Source organism: Salmo salar, chromosome 10 (assembly GCF_965601325.2).
Source record: "Salmo salar chromosome 10, fSalSal1, whole genome shotgun sequence".
NCBI classification, from domain to species: Eukaryota; Metazoa; Chordata; class Actinopteri; order Salmoniformes; family Salmonidae; genus Salmo; species Salmo salar.
Window position 1 is genome coordinate 52,399,023 of NC_138300.1, and position 27,799 is coordinate 52,426,821.

The following is a 27,799-nucleotide window of genomic DNA, read 5'->3' on the forward strand; positions in this document are numbered from 1 at the left end:
CAAGTAAATAATAAAGCAACTTGAAGTTTATTAGTTAATATTTTTTATTTAACCAGGTAAGCCAGTTGAGAACAAGTTCTCATTTACAACTGCGACCTGGCCAAGATAAAGCAAAGCAGTGCGACACAAACAACACAGAGTTACACATGGTATAAACAAACATACAGTCAATAACACAATAGAAAAATCTATATACAGTGTGTGCAAATGTAGTAAGATTAGGGAGGTAAGGCAATAAATAGGCCACAGTGACGAAATAATTACAATTTAGCAATTAAACACTGGAGTGTTCATAAACATGAAGTGGACTTGGAAGCGCATTAAGAAGGATTACCAACCATATCGTCACTCAAATACTTATGCTTAGCTTCTGAAAGTGGGCATCTCAACGGAGATAAAAACACAGTATAAAATCAGAGACAGACAGGAAGAGATCCAATGCGAGGGAGAACAAGGGTTGGGTTGGGATCACTATCTGATGTTTTTTCCATTTGCTACTAGATGCCAAAACGCCCTATTCTATGTATTGTGATATCCTGGAGCTGAGATGGAGCTGGAACAGACAGAGTGATGTCACTGAACTCCTAAAACTAAAATACCAATACACCAGAGGCTTCACACAGATAGAGAGATACAGAAATAGAGAAACAGAAAGAGAGAGAGAAATGGTGAGTGTCTGAGAGAGAGAGAGAGAGAGAGAGAGAGAGAGAGAGAGAGAGAGAGAGAGATGGGGGGGCAGTCGAGCGGGTAGGCAGCACACAGGCAGGCAGAAGTTTTACAACAGAGAGAAACGGAGGAACCATTGGAAGGTATAATTATACAAAACTACAGGCAACAGGATAGCAGTGTCTGGCTGCAGCAGCACCACAGAGGTTAGCTCAGTTCTCGAGTGTTTAATGGAAGTTAGTGGACAACAGATAGAAGCAGGAGAATCACAGTGAACTTCTGACACAGAAGCCATGGAGGTAAGTCTATCATGTCCTCTTTGCTAACTGATTTTTTTTTTGGGGGGAGGGGTTGTCAATTTGATCTTGTACCAAACCAAGCATGACACACATTCAAAGGTGCTGACTGCTAGCACGAAAACATTTGAGGGGTAGCCTTCTTAACAGTCATATTAGAGTGTTTTTTTTACCGTGAAGGCTAAGTGTACCTGTACAGTAACCCACATTTTGCAATGAACTCACACCATTGATGTCTTTCATTGGACACATTTGTGTGTCAGATAATGCAGGGACCAGCTTCTTTTATTACTTTCAAGTCTGTCTGTGTATCTATCTGGTTGTATGATTGTCTTTGAGAGCTTGATATCATCTGTGGTTCAAACTCTAACCTTCCACATCCTTCTGTCCACTGCTTACTGTGTGTGTTGTACAGGTACTACAGTCACAAATGTCCCTTATACGTTGCTTAAAAGACAACTGTGTTTAACAGTTCAAGTAGGTTGATTTGTACATTTTATACACTATCAGAATTAAAGCAAGTAGTTGTAAAAGAGTGATGTTGTTTTCAGTTTGGCATGACTTATAGGTGTTTTTTGGGCTACATATTTCTGAGCGGGAAGTGGTTTTGCAGGATGCTTCTGTTTCCTCCATTTCCGCTTCTCAAAACAATGGTTGTCCAAAGAGAACAACAATAACCTCCATGTCACGAGCACAGCAGCTGTCAGTAATTTAATGGAGAGCTCTATGGAAAGGTCATATCAAATCCTTAGTGTTTGTTTACAGTAAAAAATAAAGGTCATATCAAATCCTTAGTGTTTGTTTACAGTAAAAAGCAAAGGTCATATCAAATCCTTAGTGTTTGTTTACAGTAAAAAACAAACGTCATATCAAATCCTTAGTGTTTGTTTACAGTAAAAAAACAAAGGTCATATCAAATCCTTAGTGTTTGTTTACAGTAAAAAGCAAAGGTCATATCAAATCCTTAGTGTTTGTTTACAGTAAAAATCAAAGGCCATATCAAATCCTTAGTGTTTGTTTACAGTAAAAAACAAAGGTCATTGAATTGACTCAGGTCCAATATATTTTATGAAACAAAATGTAGTCAGAAAAAATGTCCATTATTTCCACACAGGAGTTCAAACGAGGGAGATCTGATACCTTGAACATACAGTCAGAGGGTGAGGAGATGACCCCGGTTACCCTGGTAGCCACAATGACCCCTGACCCCGAGGTGAACTCTGAGCCCTCCCAGGCAGAGCTGGCTCAGTGTGAGGCGGAGGTCGGAACTCTACTCAGCATCATTGCTGAACTCAACAGGAAAATGGGCGCATTACAAGCACCAAGGTGTGTGTTAGAGAGAGAGAACATTCTTCATGGAGCTGTAAAATATCACTAGACTTGCCCTGAGCTGCGTGCTCATAGAAAGATGTACTTCTTTCCTCTTCAGTGATCCAGATGACCTTAAACCACAGGAGCCAGTCATCCTCCCTCCGGCTCCAGCCTCCCTGTCCAGCCCTCCTCCATCCCTCTGCAACCCAGAGAAACGCACTGGCACCGCATCTAAAACACCAGTAACCAACAGAGGTTGGCATAGGCTCCATGGCATGACTTCACAATTCACAATACCCACACATCCATCTCTCTCTCTCTGTGTGTGCTGTGCTTTGTAGCATTGAGCAGAAAGGGATGATGGTTGTAGTTCTGGCTACTGTGCCAGACCAAACATAATCTATTTGTGTGTCCAAAGAAAAGAACAGCCTCTATCATTTGGGAGGTTTTCATTTTCTTGGTAATCTGCCTGTTTTTGTTTCTTGGTCATAATCTTCTGAATGCTCGTTTAGAAACAGTAGAAAACATTCATACTTGTCTCAGTTTACCCATATCCTAACCTCATCCCCAGGCTCAGTTTACCCATATTCTAACCTCATCCCCAGGCTCAGTTTACCCATATCCTAACCTCATCCCCAGGCTCAGTTTACCCATATCCTAACCTCATCCCCAGGCTCAGTTTACCCATATTCTAACCTCATCCCCAGGCTCAGTTTACCCATATCCTAACCTCATCCCCAGGCTCAGTTTACCCATATCCTAACCTCATCCCCAGGCTCAGTTTACCCATATCCTAACCTCATCCCCAGGCTCAGTTTACCCATATCCTAACCTCATCCCCAGGCTCAGTTTACCCATATCCTAACCTCATCCCCAGGCTCAGTTTACCCATATCCTAACCTCATCCCCAGGCTCAGTTTACCCATATCCTAACCTCATCCCCAGGCTTAATTGTTTGCTACTGCAGAGCTGCCTGGGTACGGGATTACCAATATCCAAATGTTAGCAGTTGACTACAAAGAGTAGCCATCAGTACGTTATCCACATCCTTTCACAACATTTATAATGAATAGAATATATAGACTTTCTAAATGGTGTACAGATCTTTAGTGATGACAGTAATAGCGTGTCTGCTCTGTGTTGTCCTGCAGAGGGTAGTGGTGAAGTATGGTCAGAACTCCAGGGAGTCATGTCTGTTCTGGAGGGTTCCATCAACACCAGGAGGGCCTGGGCTGCCTCTCACACTGCCTGTGGGCAGGACAGACAGACGGAACACCTCACAGCCACCAGGGACAGCTGGGTACAAGTCACACAGGTGAGACATGGTCACAATCTCAGGTGACAAGGAGTGATGTTACATCATTTTTTATTACCATGTAACAAGCTCGTTGGAATAACACTTTATCAATGTGAACTATATTTAAACTTGTAACTTTATTTTGACACACTAACAGGATATTTTCGAAACACGGGCTACAGTGCTGTAACTACCAGTTGAGTGACCTATGTAGGCTAATTACCACGTGGGCCTCAAAACCTAATTACCCTGGAATCATGCCTAACTAATTAAGTTATGTGTGACCTCAAACTTCTCCTCAGGTCTTAGAGGAGATGGAGAGAGAGTTTGGGATCTCGTACCCGTCTGGTCTGCCCCCTGAGGAGCGTCAGCAATACCAGAAGGACATCCTGGCACTTCACCAGCGGAACTGTGACCTGCGCAGCAGCCTGCAAAGCAGACAGGAAGAACTGGAGGGGGCAAAGGTCACGGTGGGAGACATAGAGGTTGAGAGGAACAGTCTACATGAGAGGGTAGGTGGAAGTGCAACAGGCTACATCTCAATAATCCTAGATCTAAAAGGATTTGTGTAATCAATTTGGTGAAAACTCCACAAACTAGCCAATCAGGGAGCTAGGGAGAGCTATGACCATATAGTTTACTGTATCTTTCTGATCTAGCATCATAATGCTTTGGTTGAAACCACAATGGTCAAACTATGTCTGTCTGCTGGCGAATGGCTAAACTCTCTCTGTCTATGGGTCTGGTGCCAGTTACTGGGTCTCCATAAAGCGTGGCGAACAGGCAGCCTCTCTCCTCCCTACAGCTCCTCAGGGAGCTCCAGTGGTGTGGTTCTGAGTCCTGGCTGGGCCTCCCCTGGTTCCCCTGGTTCCCCTTCATTCCTTGGCTCTCCTCCCTTCCCCGGGTCACCTCTGTTCCTCAGGAGACCCATCGCCATGGGGATCTTCCCGGCCCTCTCAACTGGGGGGGACATATCCTCCTCGGCCTCTCCATCACCCTCCCCCTGGCCTGGGAGTGTCCCACAAGGCAGCCCCTGTCGTAGCCCTAGCCCCAGCCCCAGCGTCAGCCTGGAGGGTGAGACAGACAGACTACAGAGGTACGTACAACTGAGAGGGTTAAATTACAACATGGTGGTGTGGGTCAGTGTTTCCCAACTGGTGTGTTGTGTGGTGTGTGGTGTGTGGTGTGTTGTGTGTGTTGTTGTGTGTTGTGTGGTGTGTGTTGTGTTGTGTTGTGTGGTGTGTGGTGTGGTGTGTGGTGTGTTGTGTGGTGTGTTGTGTGTGTTGTGTGATGTATGGTGTGTTGTGTGGTGTGTTGCGTGTGTTGTGTTGTGTGTTGTGTGTTGTGTGTTGTGTGTTGTGTGTTGTGTTGTGTGGTGTGTGTTGTGTTGTTGTGTGTTGTGTTGTGTTGTGTGGTGTGTGTTGTGTGGTGTGGTGTGTGGTGTGTGGTGTGTTGTGTGGTGTGTTGTGTGTGTTGTGTTGTGTGGTGTGTGGTGTGTGGTGTGTTGGGTGTCGTGACCCTGACCTCCCTCGATAACCCCCACAGGTGTATAGAAAGGCTGAAGGCCCGGAACGAGCGTCTGACTGCAGCTCTGGACAGGAGAAAGGGAGAGTCTGAGCAGATCAGTATGACGCTCAGCAGACACGAAGCTGACAGCACAGCCCTGCAGATGGCTCTCCAATACTGGTACAGACACACACATAGCTACATACAGGAAGTAGACAATAACATGGCTATATACAGGGAGTAGAAAATAACTGTCACGTCCTGACCAGTAAAGGGGTTATTTTGTTATTATTGTTTGGTCAGGACGTGGCAGGGGCTGTTTGTTTTATGTGGTTCGGGGTGTGTTAGAGTATGTGTTTATGTAGAGGGGTGTTTGATTAGATTAGTCCGGGGTTTTTGGTTACGTTCTATGTTGTGTATTTCTATGTCTGATCTAGGGTGTTTAGTTCTATGTTTAGTTTATTGGGATTGGGGCCTTCAATTGGAGGCAGCTGTTTCTCATTGCCTCTGATTGAAGGTCCTATAATTAGGGGTGTGTTTGTTATGGGAATTGTGGGAGGTTGTTATTGCATAGCTGTGTGTAGCCTGCATTACTGTTTGTCGTCAGTTAGTTTTTCTTGTTTTGTTTAGTAAGTGTTCTAATAAAGTTAAAATGAGCACTCAAACCGCTGCATTTTGGTCCACTACCTACGACGACCGTTACAATAACATGGCTATATACAGGGAGTAGACAATACAATGGCTATATACAGGAAGTAGAAAATAACATGGCTATATACAGGCAGTAGACAATACAATGGCTATATACAGGAAGTAGAAAATAACATGGCTATATACAGGAAGTACACAATAGCATGGCTATATACAGGAAGTAGACAATAACATGGCTATATACAGGAAGTATAAAAATCGAGTCCATGTGCAGGAGGAGGGGAGGTAATTGAGGTAGCTATGTACATGACTAGGCAACAAGATAGATAATAAACAGTAGCAGCAGTGTATGTGGTGAGGGTGAAAGTGTGTGTGAGTGTGTGTATGTGTGAGTGTGTGTATGTGTGAGTGTGTGTGTGTGTGTGGCATCAGTACACATGTGTGTATGTGTTAAGTGTGTGCAGGCGTTTGAAGTCTGTATGTGTGTGTTGAGGTGTCAATGTAAGTATGTGTCAGTGTGTGGGTAGAGTCCAGTGTGTCAGTGTGTGGGTAGAGTCCAGTGTGTGTCAGTGTGTGGGTAGAGTTCAGTGTGTGGGTAGAGTCCAGTGTGTGTCAGTGTGTGGGTAGAGTCCAGTGTGTGTCAGGTTGTGGGTAGAGTCCAGTGTGTGGGTAGAGTCCAGTGAGTGTCAGTGTGTGGGTAGAGTCCAGTGTGTGTCAGTGTGTGGGTAGAGTCCAGTGTGTGGGTAGAGTCCAGTGTGTGGGTAGAGTCCAGTGTGTGTCAGTGTGTGGGTAGAGTCCAGTGTGTGTCAGTGTGTGGGTAGAGTCCAGTGTGCGGGTAGAGTCCAGTGTGTGACAGTGTGTGGGTAGAGTCCAGTGTGTGTCAGTGTGTGGGTAGAGTCCAGTGTGTGGGTAGAGTCCAGTATGTGTCAGTGTGTGGGTAGAGTCCAGTGTGTGACAGTGTGTGGGTAGAGTCCAGTGTGTGTCAGTGTGTGGGTAGAGTCCAGTGTGTGGGTAGAGTCCAGTGTGTGTGTGTTGAAGTGTCAGTGTAAGTATGTGTCTGTGTGTGGGTAGAGTCCAGTGTGTGGGTAGAGTCCAGTATGTGTCAGTGTGTGGGTAGAGTCCAGTGTGTGTCACTGTGTGGGTAGAGTCCAGTGTGTGGTTAGAGTCCAGTGTGTGGTTAGAGTCCAGTGTGTGGTTAGAGTCCAGTGTGTGGGTAGAGTCCAGTGTGTGGGTAGAGTCCAGTGTGTGGGTAGAGTCCAGTGTGTGTCAGTATGTGGGTAGAGTCCAGTGTGTGTCAGTGTGTGGGTAGAGTCCAGTGTGTGTCAGTGTGTGGGTAGAGTCCAGTAAGTGTCAGTGTGTGGGTAGAGTCCAGTGTGTGTCAGTGTGTGGGTAGAGTCCAGTGTGTGTCAGTGTGTGGGTAGAGTCCAGTGTGTGTCAGTATGTGGGTAGAGTCCAGTGTGTGTCAGTGTGTGGGTAGAGTCTAGTGTGTGTCAGTATGTGGGTAGAGTCTAGTGTGTGTCAGTATGTGGGTAGAGTCCAGTAAGTGTCAGTGTGTGGGTAGAGTCTAGTGTGTGTCAGTATGTGGGTAGAGTCTAGTGTGTGTCAGTATGTGGGTAGAGTCCAGTAAGTGTCAGTGTGTGGGTAGAGTCTAGTGTGTGTCAGTGTGTGGGTAGAGTCCAGTGTGTGTCAGTGTGTGGGTAGAGTCCAGTGTGTGGGTAGAGTCCAGTGAGTGTCAGTGTGTGGGTAGAGTCCAGTGTGTGGGTAGAGTCCAGTGTGTGGGTAGAGTCCAGTGTGTGTCAGTGTGTGGGTAGAGTCCACTGTGTGGGTAGAGTCCAGTATGTGTCAGTGTGTGGGTAGAGTCCAGTGTGTATCAGCATGTGGGTAGAGTCCAGTGTGTGTCAGTGTGTGGGTAGAGTCCAGTATGTGTCAGTGTGTGGGTAGAGTCCAGTATGTGGGTAGAGTCTAGTGTGTGTCAGTGTGTGGGTAGAGTCCAGTGTGTGTCAGTGTGTGGGTAGAGTCCAGTGTGTGTCAGTGTGTGGGTAGAGTCCAGTGTGTGTCAGTATGTGGGTAGAGTCCAGTGTGTGTCAGTGTGTGGGTAGAGTCCAGTGTGTGTCAGTGTGTGGGTAGAGTCCAGTAAGTGTCAGTGTGTGGGTAGAATCCAGTGTGTGTCAGTGTGTGGGTAGAGTCCAGTGTGTGTCAGTGTGGGTAGAGTCCAATGTGTGTCAGTATGTGGGTAGAGTCCAGTGTGTGTCAGTGTGTGGGTAGAGTCTAGTGTGTGTCAGTAAGTGGGTAGAGTCTAGTGTGTGTCAGTATGTGGGTAGAGTCCAGTAAGTGTCAGTGTGTGGGTAGAGTCTAGTGTGTGTCAGTGTGTGGGTAGAGTCCAGTGTGTGTCAGTGTGTGGGTGGAGTCCAGTGTGTGGGTAGAGTCCAGTGAGTGTCAGTGTGTGGGTAGAGTCCAGTGTGTCAGTGTGTGGGTAGAGTCCAGTGTGTGGGTAGAGTCCAGTGTGTGGGTAGAGTCCAGTGTGTGTCAGTGTGTGGGTAGAGTCCAGTGTGTGTCAGTGTGTGGGTAGAGTCCAGTGTGTGTCAGTGTGTGGGTAGAGTCCAGTGTGTGGGTAGAGTCCAGTGTGTGGGTAGAGTCCAGTATGTGTCAGTGTGTGGGTAGAGTCCAGTGTGTGACAGTGTGTGGGTAGAGTCCAGTGTGTGTCAGTGTGTGGGTAGAGTCCAGTGTGTGGGTAGAGTCCAGTATGTGTCAGTGTGTGGGTAGAGTCCAGTATGTGTCAGTGTGTGGGTAGAGTCCAGTGTGTGGGTAGAGTCCAGTGTGTGTGTGTTGAAGTGTCAGTGTAAGTATGTGTCTGTGTGTGGGTAGAGTCCAGTGTGTGGGTAGAGTCCAGTATGTGTCAGTGTGTGGGTAGAGTCCAGTGTGTGTCAGTGTGTGGGTAGAGTCCAGTGTGTGGTTAGAGTCCAGTGTGTGGTTAGAGTCCAGTGTGTGGGTAGAGTCCAGTGTGTGGGTAGAGTCCAGTGTGTGGTTAGAGTCCAGTGTGTGGGTAGAGTCCAGTGTGTGGTTAGAGTCCAGTGTGTGTCAGTGTGTGGGTAGAGTCCAGTGTGTGTCAGTGTGTGGGTAGAGTCCAGTATGTGTCGGTGTGTGGGTAGAGTACAGTGTGTGTCAGTGTGTGGGTAGAGTCTAGTGTGTGTCAGTGTGTGGGTAGAGTCCAGTGTGTATGAGCATGTGGGTAGAGTCCAGTGTGTGTCAGTGTGTGGGTAGAGTCCAGTGTGTGTCAGTGTGTGGGTAGAGTCCAGTATGTGGGTCGAGTCTAGTGTGTGTCAGTGTGTGGGTAGAGTCCAGTGTGTATCAGCATGTGGGTAGAGTCCAGTGTGTGTCAGTGTGTGGGTAGAGTCCAGTATGTGTCAGTGTGTGGGTAGAGTCCAGTATGTGGGTCGAGTCTAGTGTGTGTCAGTGTGTGGGTAGAGTCTAGTGTGTGTCAGTATGTGGGTAGAGTCTATTGTGTGTCAGTATGTGGGTAGAGTCCAGTAAGTGTCAGTGTGTGGGTAGAGTCCAGTGTGTGTCAGTGTGTGGGTAGAGTCCAGTAAGTGTCAGTGTGTGGGTAGAGTCCAGTGTGTGTCAGTGTGTGGGTAGAGTCCAGTAAGTGTCAGTGTGTGGGTAGAGTCCAGTTTGTGTCAGTGTGTGGGTAGAGTCCAGTGTGTGTCAGTGTGTGGGTAGAGTCCAGTGTGTGTCAGTGTGTGGGTAGAGTCCAGTGTGTGTCAGTGTGTGGGTAGAGTCCAGTGTGTGGGTAGAGTCCAGTGTGGGTAGAGTCCAGTATGTGTCAGTGTGTGGGTAGAGTCCAGTGTGTGACAGTGTGTGGGTAGAGTCCAGTGTGTGTCAGTGTGTGGGTAGAGTCCAGTGTGTGGGTAGAGTCCAGTATGTGTCAGTGTGTGGGTAGAGTCCAGTATGTGTCAGTGTGTGGGTAGAGTCCAGTGTGTGGGTAGAGTCCAGTGTGTGTGTGTTGAAGTGTCAGTGTAAGTATGTGTCTGTGTGTGGGTAGAGTCCAGTGTGTGGGTAGAGTCCAGTATGTGTCAGTGTGTGGGTAGAGTCCAGTGTGTGTCAGTGTGTGGGTAGAGTCCAGTGTGTGGTTAGAGTCCAGTGTGTGGTTAGAGTCCAGTGTGTGGGTAGAGTCCAGTGTGTGGGTAGAGTCCAGTGTGTGGTTAGAGTCCAGTGTGTGGGTAGAGTCCAGTGTGTGGTTAGAGTCCAGTGTGTGTCAGTGTGTGGGTAGAGTCCAGTGTGTGTCAGTGTGTGGGTAGAGTCCAGTATGTGTCGGTGTGTGGGTAGAGTCCAGTGTGTGTCAGTGTGTGGGTAGAGTCTAGTGTGTGTCAGTGTGTGGGTAGAGTCCAGTGTGTATGAGCATGTGGGTAGAGTCCAGTGTGTGTCAGTGTGTGGGTAGAGTCCAGTGTGTGTCAGTGTGTGGGTAGAGTCCAGTATGTGGGTCGAGTCTAGTGTGTGTCAGTGTGTGGGTAGAGTCCAGTGTGTATCAGCATGTGGGTAGAGTCCAGTGTGTGTCAGTGTGTGGGTAGAGTCCAGTATGTGTCAGTGTGTGGGTAGAGTCCAGTATGTGGGTCGAGTCTAGTGTGTGTCAGTGTGTGGGTAGAGTCTAGTGTGTGTCAGTATGTGGGTAGAGTCTATTGTGTGTCAGTATGTGGGTAGAGTCCAGTAAGTGTCAGTGTGTGGGTAGAGTCCAGTGTGTGTCAGTGTGTGGGTAGAGTCCAGTAAGTGTCAGTGTGTGGGTAGAGTCCAGTGTGTGTCAGTGTGTGGGTAGAGTCCAGTAAGTGTCAGTGTGTGGGTAGAGTCCAGTTTGTGTCAGTGTGTGGGTAGAGTCCAGTGTGTGTCAGTGTGTGGGTAGAGTCCAGTTTGTGTCAGTGTGTGGGTAGAGTCCAGTGTGTGTCAGTGTGTGGGTAGAGTCCAGTATGTGGGTCGAGTCTAGTGTGTGTCAGTGTGTGGGTAGAGTCCAGTGTGTGTCAGTATGTGGGTAGAGTCCAGTGCGTGTCAGTGTGTGGGTAGAGTCCAGTGTGTTTCAGTGTGTGGGTAGAGTCCAGTAAGTGTCAGTGTGTGGGAAGAGTCCAGTGTGTGTCAGTGTGTGGGTAGAGTCTAGTGTGTGTCAGTGTGTGGGTAGAGTCCAGTGTGTGTCAGTGTGTGGGTAGAGTCCAGTGTGTGTCAGTGTGTGGGTAGAGTCCAGTGTGTGGGTAGAGTCCAGTATGTGTCAGTGTGTGGGTAGAGTCCAGTGTGTGTCAGTGTGTGGGTAGAGTCTAGTGTGTGTCAGTGTGTGGGTAGAGTCCAGTGTGTGTCAGTATGTGGGTAGAGTCCAGTATGTGTCAGTATGTGGGTAGAGTCCAGTGTGTGTCAGTGTGTGGGTAGAGTCCAGTGTGTGGGTAGAGTCCAGTGTGTGTCAGTGTGTGGGTAGAGTCCAGTAAGTGTCAGTGTGTGGGAAGAGTCCAGTGTGTGTCAGTGTGTGGGTAGAGTCCAGTAAGTGTCAGTGTGTGGGTAGAGTCTAGTGTGTGTCAGTGTGTGGGTAGAGTCCAGTGTGTGTCAGTGTGTGGGTAGAGTCCAGTGTGTGGGTAGAGTCCAGTGTGTGTCAGTGTGTGGGTAGAGTCCAGTAAGTGTCAGTGTGTGGGAAGAGTCCAGTGTGTGTCAGTGTGTGGGTAGAGTCCAGTAAGTGTCAGTGTGTGGGTAGAGTCTAGTGTGTGTCAGTGTGTGGGTAGAGTCCAGTGTGTGTCAGTGTGTGGGTAGCGTCCAGTGTGTGTCAGTGTGTGGGTAGAGTCCAGTAAGTGTCAGTGTGTGGGAAGAGTCCAGTGTGTGTCAGTGTGTGGGTAGAGTCCAGTGTGTGGGTAGAGTCCAGTGTGTGTCAGTGTGTGGGTAGAGTCCAGTAAGTGTCAGTGTGTGGGAAGAGTCCAGTGTGTGTCAGTGTGTGGGTAGAGTCCAGTAAGTGTCAGTGTGTGGGTAGAGTCCAGTGTGTGGTTAGAGTCCAGTGTGTGGTTAGAGTCCAGTGTGTGGGTAGAGTCCAGTGTGTGGGTAGAGTCCAGTGTGTGGTTAGAGTCCAGTGTGTGGGTAGAGTCCAGTGTGTGGTTAGAGTCCAGTGTGTGTCAGTGTGTGGGTAGAGTCCAGTGTGTGTCAGTGTGTGGGTAGAGTCCAGTATGTGTCAGTGTGTGGGTAGAGTCCAGTGTGTGTCAGTGTGTGGGTAGAGTCCAGTGTGTGTCAGTGTGTGGGTAGAGTCCAGTGTGTGTCAGCGTGTGGGTAGAGTCCAGTGTGTGTCAGTGTGTGGGTAGAGTTCAGTGTGTGTCAGTGTGTGGGTAGAGTCCAGTATGTGGGTCGAGTCTAGTGTGTGTCAGTGTGTGGGTAGAGTCCAGTGTGTATCAGCATGTGGGTAGAGTCCAGTGTGTGTCAGTGTGTGGGTAGAGTCCAGTATGTGTCAGTGTGTGGGGAGTCCAGAGGGGTCGGCAGTTTGTGTCAGTGTGTGGGTAGAGTCCAGTGTGTATCAGCATGTGGGTAGAGTCCAGTGTGTGTCAGTGTGTGGGTACAGTCCCGTATGTGTCAGTGTGTGGGTAGAGTCCAGGGGTCAGTGTGGGGTCGAGTCCAGTGTGTGTCAGTGTGTGGGTAGAGTCCAGAGTGTGTCAGTGTGTGGGTAGATTCCAGTGTGTGTCAGTATGTGGGTAGAGTCCAGTGTGTGTCAGTGTGTGGGTAGAGTCCAGTGTGTGTCAGTGTGTGGGTAGAGTCCAGTGTGTGTCAGTATGTGGGTAGAGTCCAGTATGTGTCAGTGTGTGGGTAGAGTCCAGTATGTGGGTCGAGTCTAGTGTGTGTCAGTGTGTGGGTAGAGTCCAGTATGTGTCAGTGTGTGGGTAGAGTCTAGTGTGTGTCAGTATGTGGGTAGTGTCCAGTGTGTGTCAGTGTGTGGGTAGAGTCCGGTGTGTGTCAGTGTGTGGGTAGAGTCCAGTGTGTGGGTAGAGTCCAGTATGTGTCAGTGTGTGGGTAGAGTCCAGTGTGTGTCAGTGTGTGGGTAGAGTCCAGTGTGTGTCAGTGTGTGGGTAGAGTCCAGTGTGTGTCAGTGTGTGGGTAGAGTCCAGTAAGTGTCAGTGTGTGGGTAGAGTCCAGTGTGTGTCAGTGTGTGGGTAGAGTCCAGTGTGTGGGTAGAGTCCAGTATGTGTCAGTGTGTGGGTAGAATCCAGTATGTGTCAGTGTGTGGGTAGAGTCCAGTATGTGTCAGTGTGTGGGTAGAGTCCAGTGTGTGTCAGTGTGTGGGTAGAGTCCAGTATGTGTCAGTGTGTGGGTAGAGTCCAGTATGTGTCAGTGTGTGGGTAGAGTCCAGTGTGTGTCAGTGTGTGGGTAGAGTCCAGTGTGTGGGTAGAGTCCAGTATGTGTCAGTGTGTGGGTAGAGTCCAGTATGTGTCAGTGTGTGGGTAGCGTCCAGTGTGTGTCAGTGTGTGGGTAGAGTCCAGTAAGTGTCAGTGTGTGGGAAGAGTCCAGTGTGTGTCAGTGTGTGGGTAGAGTCCAGTGTGTGGGTAGAGTCCAGTGTGTGTCAGTGTGTGGGTAGAGTCCAGTAAGTGTCAGTGTGTGGGAAGAGTCCAGTGTGTGTCAGTGTGTGGGTAGAGTCCAGTAAGTGTCAGTGTGTGGGTAGAGTCTAGTGTGTGTCAGTGTGTGGGTAGAGTCCAGTGTGTGTCAGTGTGTGGGTAGCGTCCAGTGTGTGTCAGTATGTGGGTAGAGTCCAGTATGTGTCAGTGTGTGGGTAGAGTCCAGTGTGTGTCAGTGTGTGGGTAGAGTCCAGTGTGTGTTAGTGTGTGGGTAGAGTCCAGTGTGTGTCAGTGTGTGGGTAGAGTCCAGTATGTGTCAGTGTGTGGGTAGAGTTCAGTGTGTGTCAGTGTGTGGGTAGAGTCCAGTGTGTGTCAGTGTGTGGGTAGAGTCCAGTGTGTGGGTAGAGTCCAGTATGTGTCAGTGTGTGGGTAGAGTCCAGTATGTGTCAGTGTGTGGGTAGAGTCCAGTTTGTGTCAGTGTGTGGGTAGAGTCCAGTGTGTATCAGCATGTGGGTAGAGTCCAGTGTGTGTCAGTGTGTGGGTACAGTCCCGTATGTGTCAGTGTGTGGGTAGAGTCCAGTATGTGGGTCGAGTCTAGTGTGTGTCAGTGTGTGGGTAGAGTCCAGTGTGTGTCAGTGTGTGGGTAGATTCTAGTGTGTGTCAGTATGTGGGTAGAGTCCAGTGTGTGTCAGTGTGTGGGTAGAGTCTAGTGTGTGTCAGTGTGTGGGTAGAGTCCAGTGTGTGTCAGTATGTGGGTAGAGTCCAGTATGTGTCAGTGTGTGGGTAGAGTCCAGTATGTGGGTCGAGTCTAGTGTGTGTCAGTGTGTGGGTAGAGTCCAGTATGTGTCAGTGTGTGGGTAGAGTCTAGTGTGTGTCAGTATGTGGGTAGTGTCCAGTGTGTGTCAGTGTGTGGGTAGAGTCCGGTGTGTGTCAGTGTGTGGGTAGAGTCCAGTGTGTGGGTAGAGTCCAGTGTGTGTCAGTATGTGGGTAGAGTCCAGTGTGTGTCAGTGTGTGGGTAGAGTCCAGTGTGTGTCAGTGTGTGGGTAGAGTCCAGTAAGTGTCAGTGTGTGGGTAGAGTCCAGTGTGTGTCAGTGTGTGGGTAGAGTCCAGTGTGTGGGTAGAGTCCAGTATGTGTCAGTGTGTGGGTAGAATCCAGTATGTGTCAGTGTGTGGGTAGAGTCCAGTATGTGTCAGTGTGTGGGTAGAGTCCAGTGTGTGTCAGTGTGTGGGTAGAGTCCAGTATGTGTCAGTGTGTGGGTAGAGTCCAGTATGTGTCAGTGTGTGGGTAGAGTCCAGTGTGTGTCAGTGTGTGGGTAGAGTCCAGTGTGTGGGTAGAGTCCAGTATGTGTCAGTGTGTGGGTAGAGTCCAGTATGTGTCAGTGTGTGGGTAGAGTCCAGTATGTGTCAGTGTGTGGGTAGAGTCCAGTATGTGTCAGTGTGTGGGTAGAGTCCAGTGTGTGGGTAGAGTCCAGTGTGTGTATATAGAGTGAAAGAGAGTTAGTGCAAAAAAGGGTCAATGCAGGTAGTCTGGGTAGCCCTTTGATTAGCTATTTAGCAGTCTTGTTTAGTTAAGGCTTTGTTGTAGAAGCTGTTCAGGGTCCTGTTGGTTCCTGGTACCGCTTGCCGTGTGGTAGCAGAGAGAACAGTCTATGACTAGGGTGGCTGGAGTCTTTGACAAGTGTTGGGGCTTCTTCTGACACCGCCTGGTAAAGAGGTCCTGGATGTCAGGGAGCTCATTCCCAGTGATGTACTGGGCCATACGCACTACCCTCTGTAGCGCCTTGCAGTTGTCGTACCAAGTGGGTATGCAGCTCGTCAAGATGTTCTCATTGGTGCAGCTGTCAATGTTTTTGAGGATCTCAGGGCCCATGGTGAATCTTTTCAGCCTCCTGAGGGGGAAGAGGCATTGTCGTGCCTTCTTCACAACTGTGTGGACCATGTTCATTTCTCAGTGATGTGGACACATTGAGGAACTCGAATGTGTAAGACCTGCTCCACCACAGCACCATCGCTGTGGATGAGGGGCGTGCTCGCCCCTTACGTTTCCTGTAGTCCACCATCAGCTCCTTCGTCTTTCTGACGTTGAGGGAGAGGTTGTTGTCCTGGCAGCACAGTTCCAGGTCTCGGACCTCCTCCCTGTTGGCTGCCTTCTTCGTCATCGTTGATCAGTCCTACCGCCGGTCATGTCGTCAGTGAACTTGATGATGGTGTTTGGAGTCGTACGCTACGTCCACCAGCCGGCTCTTTCTCTAGCAAACATATGTGGTAGCAATGGAGCCTGGGGAGGTTATGTAGCACTGTAACCTACATCTGTGTTACATTTACATACATTCCGTGGTGACACCTGTTCCTCTATGACCATGTGCTTTGAGAGTGTTATGCTGCTGCTATATATACTGATGAAACGTTTTCCCTGTTTGATCGACAGCGAGGAGTGTGAGGAGGCCTACAGTGAGTTACTGTCTGTGTACGAGGGCAGGAGACAGCAGGTCATACCACACTGGAGACACACAGCAGGTGGCTAACTCACACACACACACACACACACACACACACACACACACACACACACACACACACACACACACACGCACCGCACACACACACACACACGCACGCACGCACACACGCACGCACACACACACACACACTCACACACACACACACACACACACACTCATAGCAGTTAATTCCTCTTCCCAGGCCCGGTCATGGAGAGTCAGCAGGCCAAAAGTCCCAGGCCGTCCCTTAGGAGTCTGAGAACTGAGGAGTTGTCAACCTCCTTCTCAACACCAGGGGGTGCTGTTGAGACAGAAACACACATCCAGACCAGGTTCCATCTTTATTATCCAGCCAGGTCTGTCTGTGGCAGATCAAATAGCATTTTCTGACTATAATAGAAAAACTGTTATTGTCCACAACATGTGGACATCTCCCTTTGGCTTCATGCAATAACATTGACAAACATTTAAAACTGAAACAACATCAAAACATTGTCTGATAAAACACGACCTACTCTCACCACAGGGGGTCCGAGGTAGAGGGGTGCGAGGCGGACATTCGGGAGCGTATTGAGCGGTTGAAGCACGACAGGGCAGCAGTGTGTGTCCCTAAGCCAGGGCCTGGGGGAGAGGGGAATCTCAGCCCAGATACAGGCACCCTGGCTGGGCTTAGAGGGAGCCGCGGAGCACAGGGGGGCCAGGACACCTCCAACCCCCAGAGCACCAAGAGAGAGAAGGCTGTTCTGCTCTATGACCTGGTCACTGTCAGGGTGGGTGATATATATTGTACTATACACTTTACTGTACTGTGTCGGCTTTACATTCAATTCATGAAATATGAATCTGAATACTCTAATTTTGCACAGACTATTTCTGTCTTTGATTATCCAACAGTATAACTATAACTTTGCTATATACATGGTGTGTATAGTTTTGATCAAAGAGAGATACAATGACTGTCTTTTTTGTTTTACAAGCAACTACACAGTAGTAGACTGTAAGATCCAGAGATGAAGATATGAACAAAATAATCACAGTGTAATGAGCATAGCCCAGAACCATGGTGTGGAATCAGAATAATCATTTCAGAAGAATAATTGAGTTGTTTAAATTCAGAAGGCTGCTTAATTCATCTTCATTTGCATATAGCCAGGAGAGGCCAAACTATTTATAGAGGCAGATATTTCCAGACAGCTATTTCCAGACAGATATTTCTGGACGGACCAATTGAGTCTATATTAGTGCTTGTCTTAACACCTTTTTTTATGCTGTGAGCCCTTTGGAAGCTTCCTCTGATGCACAAAAAAACAAAACCAATATTTATAGTCTCGACCCACTTTTTTTGTCTCGACCTAAAAGGAATCATTCACTAACAACTAGTGTGTCTTCGAGAAATGTCTGAGCTTGACTAGGTGGTCATGTCTTATCTTTGTGAACCTCTTTATCTCAGTTGGTAGAGTGTGACGCTTGCATTGTCACGATAGTGGGGTCTATTCCCGGGACCACCCATAGGTAAAACATGTATGACTGACTGACTGTAAGACAAGACGCTTTGGATAAAAGCGTCTGCTGAAGGGAATCCATTATTATATGATCTATTATACAGGAGGAGATGTCGGAGCTGCGAGGTTTAATCCGTCTGACGGAGAAGGAGCGGAGGTGTCTGGACTGGAGTCTAATGGCCCAGAAGGCCCAGGATGCAGCTGGAGCCCTGATCTCTGAGAGCCTCGCTGAGGAGATAGCGGACAGGAGGACAGAACAGCAGGTAACAACCCTAACCTATCCCTAACTTTAATTTAACCTTAACCTAACCACCTGAGAGCCTCACTGAGGAGATAGAGGGCAGGACAGAACAGCAGGTAGCAGGACATCACAATCTGATCTGATTCTTCTGATCAATGACCAGTCATCTTTTACTTGCATATGTATCCTCCTAACCCTAGCTAACCCTTCCCCTAACTGTAACCCTAAGGAGTTGCAAAGTAGCTAAAAAATAGAAAGTAGTTTAAAAGTTGCTAATTAGCAAAATATGCTAAAGTTGTCCGTGATGAGATTTGAACTCTTAACCTTTGGGTTCGCGTTATAAGCTCACCCATCAACCCTGACCACCCTACTTAAGTAACCATCTGTCTCATGTGACCATACCAAACAAAATATATCATACTAATTCCAGTCCCCTGGATTTACATGTACTATATTACATCTAGTCTATGAGACCAGGCTGGTAATACTTGTAATGCAGCAAGTCTTATATTCAAAGCCTTTTATTGTGCGTTCCTTTTGTTTGGAGACATCTTTCACTACACAACCATTGATCCAAAATATAAGTTTACTGTAAAATACCATGAGAACATTGATGTAAATCACCAAAACACAACAACGTTAACATCTCAATTTAGTTGATATAACAACCAGTTAATCCAATAGGCAAGATACAGTACGTGTCTCAAAATTGACCTTTGAATTTAATATGCCACAGTGCTGTAAATTACAGCACTTTAGGCACTACCCATCAACATTGACTGAAAATCCAATTTCCATCATCTCTATGCCGTGTGTGATCCAAGGTGGGATACTTGAAGACGTCTTTCACAATCATTGATGCGAAAAGTAAATGTACTGTTCCAATATCATTACAGCATAGATGTACTGTAATCAAATGAAATGTAATGAAAGAAAAGAAACATAACATTTAGCAGGCACTGATTTGCATCAAGCTTGTCTTGAGCCTTTGGCCATAGGTTCTCATCGATATCGCAGTAAATGTCCTCATTGTTCACGCAGCTGGGGGGAAAACCTTTCGGCATGGCGAATCCAAGCTTGACATTGGTCTGAATTGATGTCATCATCGTGTGCCTCATCAATGGCCAGAAGGAGGGTGGCTCATTGGGGATGGAAAACATGATCCTTTCACATGTATAGTAATCCTATATTTATATTTTACCGTATTGTATTGTACTTGTGGACCTGTCTGGCTCAATTAGTAAGAGCATAGCACTAGAAACACCAGAGTTGTGGGTTCGATTCCCACTGGGGTCAAATAGGACAATGTATTGTTATCACTTTGGATAAAGTGTGACGTCTGCTATGTAAATTACATATATTATGGTGTTACAGTACAGTATTGGCCAATGCAGTTTTAGTAAAGCGGTGTGAAACCCTCTATCAAGAAGACCCCAGCAACTTCATGTTGGATACATGTTTACTGTACAGGCCATTTGTAACATACAGTGCATCTCATCTCTTGTCAATATCATAATAATACTTTACAGTATATATCATACTTAAATTCTTTATACTTTACAAACATACATTTTCATTATGTAGTTCTCAATCTGTAGTAGACAAACTACTTTAAAATCTATAGGCATAAATGATTTATTAAGAGCAGTGTGATTAAGTAATAGTAAAATGCATTTGAACAAATGACAAGACAATTCTATAAAAAGTAATGTGAGCATGCCGAAAGGAAATTACTTTATATAATTACTTGATATGTCTTGTAATGTGAACTGTGTATTTCCAGATGAAACACTGATTACGTTTGGTAGAAAAGTAACTTTATGATTGTGTGTGTTGTACTTAGTCAATTGAAAATATGCGTATAGTTTTGAAATAACTGCCTTTTTAATGATCTGTTATGAGTTTTGTACTAGGAGTTGTGAAAATGTACCAACACCCACAGAATTAGTCTGAGCATTTCAAAAGGAGGCTCAGGGAAATACATTATAAAAAATATATATTTGAAGGTGGTTTTCATGAAATAAACACAGTGATTTATTAGACCTACAGAGATGATTTAAAATCTGAATTTCTCGTCAATAATCTTGGAAAAACGTGTACTTAAGTGGAAATCAACCAATCCTCCATCGTTAACACAACGGAAAGGTCACATGCTTTATTATCTAAATGTTGAAAGTTTGTGGGCGACGGAGAGAAACAAAATGGTGCAGTTTGAGGTCATGTGGTGGAGAGTGATGCAGGAGCTGGAGATGGGGGTGTGAGCAGGTGGGTCTGGGCAGGTGGGTCTGGGCAGGGTGTGAGCAGGTGGGTCTGGGCAGGTGGGTCTGGGCAGGGTGTGAGCAGGTGGGTCTGGGCAGGTGGGTCTGGGCAGGGTGTGAGCAGGTGGGTCTGGGCAGGTGGGTCTGGGCAGGGTGTGAGCAGGTGGGTCTGGGCAGGTGGGTCTGGGCAGGGTGTGAGCAGGTGGGTCTGGGCAGGTGGGTCTGGGCAGGGTGTGAGCAGGTGGGTCTGGGCAGGTGGGTCTGGGCTGGGTGTGAGCAGGTGGGTCTGGGCAGGTGGGTCTGGGCAGGGTGTGAGCAGGTGGGTCTGGGCAGGTGTGATGTTGTTGATGTTGGTGTGCGTCTGTCTGTATGCTGTTTACATGTGTATGTTTTCTATTGTTTAAACAACAAACAATGTACCAAAAAATTATAAATAATAGACGGGTAGCCCCTCCCTCCCTCCCTCCCTCCCTCCCTCCCTCCCTCCCTCCCTCCCTCCCTCCCTCCCTCCCTCCCTCCCTCCCTGCCCTGTCTGTCTGTCTGTCTGTCTGTCTGTCTGTCTGTCTGTAGAATCACTACATCTTACCAATGCTTTGCGTCTGTTGTGTAGCAGGTTCAAACCCTGGTCTGGGAATTCCCCCTTAATCGCATCCTTTAACTTTAACTGAAGTCATGTGTTCAATGACACAGGCCCAATGTGTTTCTGTTGCTGTTATTGTAGATGACCTATGACACCATATTGCATCAGAGGGATATACAGCTTAGCACGCTACAAGCTAATGAGGATCTAATTACCTGTCATCTATTTGCCTGTTGTGTGTTCCAGAGGACTTCTGAGAACGAGGATAAGCTAAGCAGCGATGGAGACATCCCTGGGCCTCAAAACCGCACCATCCTTCGAGAGCTACAGGCTGTCCTGCAACGGTCAGAAACACTTAAAAAAATATATAAGGGAATATTTTCATATGGTTTCCAGGTTATGGGATAACATTTTAAGATGACACTACTTTGTAGTCAAGTGTGAAGTTCCAGAAATGTTCCAAACAATGTCAAAGAAAAATTGCTCCATGAATCAAGGTCAAAGTAACATTACCCAAATGTTACTGCTCTGGAATGTTCTCTAAGGGACATTCTCAGAACACTGAGGACAAATAGAACTCTGGAGCACAATTCCCAGTGACGGGTTCAGGGATCCAAACTAGCTGTGTCTCTCCGCCAGATCACAACCTTCCCTGGAGGCCTATCTGTTTGTAGACATATAGTATTGGTACTTTACATTGAATATAGAATGTATAACGAGAAAAGAAGTCCTTAACTGACTGTACCCTAAAGGCATGTTTATCATCATGGGGTACTAGCTTTACTTGCATTGAGCATGTATCTTAAACAAAAGGTCTTAAAAGGTCTTCTGTAGTGTGTGTGTGTGTGTGTGTGTGTGTGTGTGTGTGTGTGTGTGTGTGTGTGTGTGTGTGTGTGTGTGTGTGTGTGTGTGTGTGTGTGTGTGTGTGTGTGTGTGTGTGTGTGTGTGTACTTACAAAGAGGTATTCAGCTGATCAGAATCACTTCAGCCCATACAGGCCATCTCTCAGGGCATCTGTTGCCGGGTGTTAGACTGTTGCTTAGGAACGGTATCAGGAGAAATGCAGACTGAGGATGTAAATTGTTACTGGCTGTCTACTGGGGCTTACTGTTGGGGGGGTTATACCTTCCAGATCAGCACTGAGGGTCCTTGAAGTTGGGTGTGTGTGGAATGAGAGAGTGTTTTGTTGTGCCTCAGGCCTTGTTCAAATACTTAAAAAATGCACCCTGCTTTACTTGCAGTAATGGGGCTGGGTCGTCATGTTGAGGGAAATGAAGGACCACATCCATTACGAAGCTTTGTGGAACAGTAAAGTCACCCCTGTGTTGTGGTTTTGGTGTTGGGCTCTCCCAGGGAGCAGGTGCTGAAGAGGAGGGTGTCGGCGGTGAGGGAGTCTCTGGACTTGGTTCTCTCCGACAGCTCCTCTCGCAAGAGAGACAATGATGAGCAGATGGCTCGGCTCGCACAAGCTCACAGGTAACCAGGAAACACACTTCCTTCTTATATGACCACTTCCTGTCCACTACCTACCTCTATGACTACTTCCAGTTCGCTCTCTATAGTATCTCTTTGACATACAGAGAGCGAGTGGGTGTGCAGGTTTCTTGCTGTATCCCTACACTAAAACACCTGATTCAGTTATTCAAGGTATTGATGTGCAGCTGATAAATGGAGTCAGATGTTAGCTAGATTAGAGCTGGAGTTAAATCCGGTTTCGCATGACTCTGACAGCCATCTTTCTCTGTTTTATAATGTTGTCTCTGGCTAGAGCATCCTGTAACTTTTAATTAGCTAATCAATTCAATCAATCAATAAACTTAGTGAGTGGCTCTGACAGCCATCTGTCTCTGTTTTGCAGCAAGGCCACAGGGTCGTACCGGAACGCTCGCAGGAAGTACAGGGAGAAGCTGTGGAGGCTGGAGAGTCAGGTGTCAGCAATGTCAGATCGTCACATGACCCAGATCGGGGCCCTGAAGGCCACGCTGGAGGCCATGGAGTGCAGGAGGGAGGAGACTGTACTCTGACTGAGCTGAGGTCAGCTTCTGGGACATTGGTCCTAACTTCTGGTACAGGGTCAGATATTATCCTCCAAAAATGGTTAGGATGAAATTGGGATTTGAGAGTTAGGATTAGCCTCGTACTACCATCCTGATCTCGCGAGTTTACATAAAATATGTTTTACTACAGCTACTTTACTACAGCTACTTTACTACATCTACTTTACTACACCTACTGTACTACAGCTACTTTACTACACCTACTTTACTACAGCTACTTTACTACATCTACTTTACTACAGCTACTTTACTACAGCTACTTTACTACATCTACTTTACTACATCTACTTTACTACACCTACTTTACTACAGCTACTTTACTACCGCTACTTTACTACCGCTACTTTACTACATCTACTTTACTACAGCTACTTTACTATAACTACTTTACTACAGCTACTTTACTACCTCTACTTTACTACATCTACTTTTCCACATCTACTTTACTACATCTACTTTACTACATCTACATTACTACAGCTACTTTACTATATATACTTTACTACATATACTTTACTACAGCTACTTTAGTACAGCTACTTTACTACATCTACATTACTACAGCTACTTTACTACATCTACAGTTGAAGTTGGAAGTTTACATACACCTTAGCCAAATACATTTAAACTCAGTTTTTCACAATTCCTGACATGTAATCCTAGTAAAAGTTCCCTGTATTAGGTCAGTTAGGATCACCACTTTATTTTAAGAATGCGAAATGTCAAAATAATAGTAGAGAGAATGATTTATTTCAGCTTTTATATCTTTCATCACATTCCCAGTGGGTCAGACGTTTACAAACACTCAATTAGTATTTTGTAGCATTGCCTTTAAATTGTTTAACTTGGGTCAAACGTTTCGGGTAGCCTTCCACAAGCTCTCTACAATAAGTTGGGTGAATTTTGGCCCATTCCTCCTGACAGAACTGGTGTAACTGAGTCAGGTTTGTAGGCCTCCTTGCTCACACACGCTTTTTCAGTTCTGCCCACAAATTTTCTATGGGATTGTGGTCAGGGCTTTGTGATGGCCACTCCAATACCTTGACTTTGTTGTCCTTAAGCCATTTTGCCACAACTTTGGAAGTATGCTTGGGGTCATTGTCCATTTGGAAGACCCATTTGCGACCAACTTTTAACTTCCTGACTGATGTCTTGAGATGTTGCTTCAATATATCCACATAATTTTCTCTCCTCATGATGCCATCTATTTTGTGAAGTGCACCAGTCCCTCCTGCAGCAAAGCACCCCCACAACATGATGCTGCCACCCCCGTGCTTCACGGTTGGGATGGTGTTCTTCGGCTTGCAAGCCTCCCCCTTTTTCCTCCAAACATAACGATGGTCATAATGGCCAAACAGTTCTATTTTTGTTTCATCAGACCAGAGGACATTTCTCCAAAAAGTATGATCTTTGTCCCCATGTGCAGTTGCAAACCGTAGTCTGGCTTTTTTATGGCGGTTTTGGAGCAGTGGCTTCTTCCTTGCTGAGCGGCCTTTCAGGTTATGTCGATATAGGACTCGTTTTACTGTGGATATAGATACTTTTGTACCCGTTTCCTCTAGCATCTTCACAAGGTCCTTTGCTGTTGTTCTGGGATTGATTTGCACTTTTCACACCAAAGTACGTTCATCTCTAGGAGACAGAACACGTCTCCTTCCTGAGCGGTATGACGGCTGCGTGGTCCCATGGTGTTTATACTTGCGTACTATTGTTTGTACAGATGAATGTGGTACCTTCAGGCATTTGGAAATTTCTCCCAAGGATGAACCAGACTTGTGGAGGGCTACAATTGTTTTTCTGAGGTCTTGTCTGATTTCTTTTGATTTTCCCATGATGTCAAGCAAAGTGGCACTGAGTTTGAAGGTAGGCCTTGAAATACATCCACAGGTTTACTTCCAATTGACTGAAATTATGTCAATTAGCCTATCAGAAGCTTCTAAAGCCATGACATCATTCTCTGGAATTTTCCAAACTGTTTAAAAGCACAGTCAACTTAGTGTATGTAAACTTCTGACCCACTGGAATTGTGATCCAGTGAAATAATAAGTGAAATAATCTGTCTGTAAACAATTGTTGGAAAAATTACTTGTGTCATGCACGAAGTAGATGTCCTAACCGACTTGCCAAAACTATAGTTTGTTTACAAGAAATTTGTGGAGTGGTTAAAAAACGAGTTTTAATGACTCCAACCTGAGTGTATATAAACTTCTGACTTCAACTGTACATTACTACAGCTACTTTACTACAACTACTTTACTACAGCTTCTTTACTACATCTACTTTACTACAGCTACTTTACTACAGCTACTTTACTACATCTACTTTACTACAACTACTTTACTACATATACTTTACTACAGCTACTTTACAACAGCTACTTTACTACAGCTACTTGACTACAGCTACTTAACTACAGCTACTTAACTACAGCTACTTTACTACATCTACTTTACTACAGCTACTTTACTACAGCTACTTTACTACAACTACTATACGACATTTACTTTACTACAGCTACTTTACTACAGTTAATTTACTACATCTACTTTACTACAGCTACTTTACTACAGCTACTTTACTACAGTTAATTTACTACATCTACTTTACTACAGCTACTTTACTACAGCTACTTTACTACAGCTAATTTACTACATCTACTTTACTACAGTTAATTTACTACATCTACTTTACTACAGCTACTTTACTACAGCTACTTTACTTCAGGTTGCAGTTGCAAATGAGAACTTGTTCTCAACTAGCCTACCTGGTTAAATAAAGGTGAAATAAATACAGCTACTTTACTAAGCTACTTTACTAATCTACTTTACTAAGCTTGCGAAATCAGGATGGTAGTACGAGGCCAAGTAAGGATTGGACTGATGATCAAATAATCTGATCCTTGATCTGTGGTTAGAGGCAACTCCTCTTGCCAGCCCTGCCTCAATTCTGGCCATAGAGAGACGATGGTGTGCTATCTTCATTCAAGAAAATGACAGCATTATCCACATGCTCAGATCCAGAGAGCTGTAAGCAGCAGCTCTGAGCCTGGTTAGGATTTGACCCTGAGGTCATGGGTTATTTTCCCACACAGCCTGACTCTATGAATCCTGGACCTGCTCCTCTGATCTGACAGTGGAGAAGTGATCAGATCTGATGTGTCCACGCTCACCGCTGGTCTTGTTTTTGGTGCTTTTTCACAATCTTTATCTCTCTCTTCCCTCTTCTTTCTTTCTTTCTTTCTTTCTTTCTCTCAGGCTCTCTCCCTCTATCATTTCCCTCTCTCCCTCGCCTTTTCCCTTTCTTCATCTTTCTCCATCTTCTTGCCCCCCCCCCTCCATCTCATTCACTCTCCTTCTCTCCTCTCCCCATCTCTCTCTCCCGCCCTCTCTTCATTCATCTCCCTCTCTCCCCCTCTGCCCTGTCTGAGGCGGCCGGCCAGCTGCAGCTGTGACCAGCGGTCAGGAGGTTAAGGCAAAGGTTGAGTGTCACACCCACCGGGTCACAGCGGTGCCTGGCTGTTGTGTCAACCTCTGAATGGAGGGTTCAGGGGGCCAGACTAGGAGGTGAGCCCCTGCTACCCTGACTCTTGCCTGAGCCTGCCCTCTATGGCAGCAGGGGTCATCAGGGTGGGTCTGCTGCCCTGTTCCCCTCTCCCTGGGTCTCCTTGGGTCTCCCTGGATCTCCCTGGGTCTCCCTGGGTCTCCTTGGGTCTCCCTGGGTCTCCCAGGGCCACCCTGGATCTCCCTGGGTCTCCCTGGATCTCCCTGGGTCTCCCTGGATCACCCTGGGTCACCCTGGGTCTCCCTGGGTCTCCCTGGGTCTTAATGACCATTGTTATAATAGCTGCTATTAGAACATAGTATACGAATATCATTCCATTTTGTTCTCTCTCTCTCCATCTCTCTCTCCCTGTCTCCCCCTCTCTCTCTCTCTCTCCCCTTTCTCTCCCTCTCTCTCTCCCCCTCTCTCTCCCTCTCTCTCCCCCCTCTCTCTCTCTCTCTCTCTCTCTCTCTCTCTCTCCCTCTCTCTCTCTCTCTCCATCTCTCTCTCCCTGTCTCCCCCTCTCTCTCTCCCCTTTCTCTCCCTCTCTCTCTCCCCCTCTCTCTCCCTCTCTCTCCCCCCTCTCTCCCCCCTCTCTCTATCTCTCTCCCCCTCTCTCCCTCTCTCTCTCTGTCTCTATCCCCCTCTCTCTCTCTCTCTCTCTCTCTCTCTCTCTCTTTCTCTCCCTGTCTCCCCTCTCTCTCTCGCCCCCTCTCTCCCCCTCTCTCTCCCCCTCTCTCTCTCTCTCCCCCTCTCACTCTCCCCTCTCTCTCTCTCTCTCTCTCTCTCTCTCTCTCTCTCTCTCTCTCTCTCTTTCTCCACCCTCTCTCTCTCAACCCTGTCTCTCTCTCTCCCTCTCTCTCGCCCTCTCTCTCTCTGTCTCTCTCTCTCTGTCTCCCTCGCTCTCCCCCCTCTCTGTCTCTGTCTCTCTCTCGCTCTGTCTCTGTTTCTTTCTCTCTCTCGTTCTCACTGCTGTTCGTTTACCTCCTGCTCATCAAAGGGTCTCAATCCAGGTTCTAACCTCTGGTTGACTCCGCTTTCCTGGCAAAAGATGTCACGAGAAGGGGAAAAGAGAAGGGGAAAAGAGAAGGGAAAAGAGAAGGAGATATTGATGCACTCACCCATATCTATAGCGTTGTTACACTAAACATCATGTGGAAAGAACCCTTGGGCTTATGTCATTATAGTAATGTGTGATTCCTCTACAGTCTCAGGATTCAGCTGCTGTATGATAGGGTCCAGCTGATGATCATGTATTTTCATGAACTGGAATGTGTTTCACAATGACTGTGTTGAATTATTGAATGATCTTATCTCCTTGGTTTGGAATGAAATCATGCTACTGAAAGACATATTGAATCTATTTGAAAAAGTACAAGTTTAATATAATCCTGATGTAATGATGTAATGCAGGAAATGTGGATATGAAGTGTGTTTGCTTTGCATAAGGGATATATCAAAAATGTTCCACACCACCGCCATGTACAAAAATGATCTGTGAACAGATTGAGGATAGGGAAAAAGGGGATCTGTAGATGCCTGGGAACATTATTACACAATGACAGAGGCTGTCAATCACACACACAGAGGGCAATAACCCTAGGGTTGAAGGTCACCTCATTTACTCTCTGCATCCGTATGTCATTTAAATAAATTGTCCTGCTAAGCCGTATAAAGAGATCACCGGCTGTTCCCTGCTCCTTTCTTTCAGCGGCTATCCCTCTTTCTCTCTCTCCCTGCACCCTCTCTGTTCTCCCCCTGTAACGTTACAATACCCTGACTAGTGATATGATGACACAGCCTGCCAGGGCAGAGCACTATAGAGGGGTCAGAGATTTTCTCT

General features: G+C 46.7%; 1 protein-coding gene across 6 annotated transcripts; it reads left to right on the top strand.

The window, feature by feature from the left end:
- The first annotated feature begins 493 nt into the window (after positions 1-493).
- Positions 494-27,636, top strand: ushbp1 (Usher syndrome 1C binding protein 1). 6 transcript variants are annotated; one of them, XM_082957067.1, is made up of 15 exons: positions 494-965; positions 2,077-2,288; positions 2,392-2,528; positions 3,425-3,588; positions 3,873-4,082; positions 4,323-4,666; positions 5,116-5,256; positions 15,706-15,794; positions 15,981-16,134; positions 16,305-16,548; positions 17,385-17,543; positions 20,606-20,703; positions 21,713-21,835; positions 22,218-22,425; positions 25,671-27,636. In XM_082957067.1, exons 1-14 carry the CDS (start codon positions 960-962, stop codon positions 22,381-22,383), a joined length of 2,247 nt encoding a protein of 748 aa, XP_082813193.1. In that variant the 5' UTR covers positions 494-959; the 3' UTR covers positions 22,384-22,425; positions 25,671-27,636. The 6 variants fall into 6 exon arrangements, 5 of the variants coding, with proteins under 5 accessions (XP_082813193.1, XP_013979059.1, XP_013979060.1 ...); XM_014123584.3 differs by having other exon boundaries at positions 22,218-22,393; XM_014123585.3 differs by having other exon boundaries at positions 22,218-22,393; positions 26,957-27,636.
- The last annotated feature ends 163 nt before the right edge of the window (positions 27,637-27,799 follow it).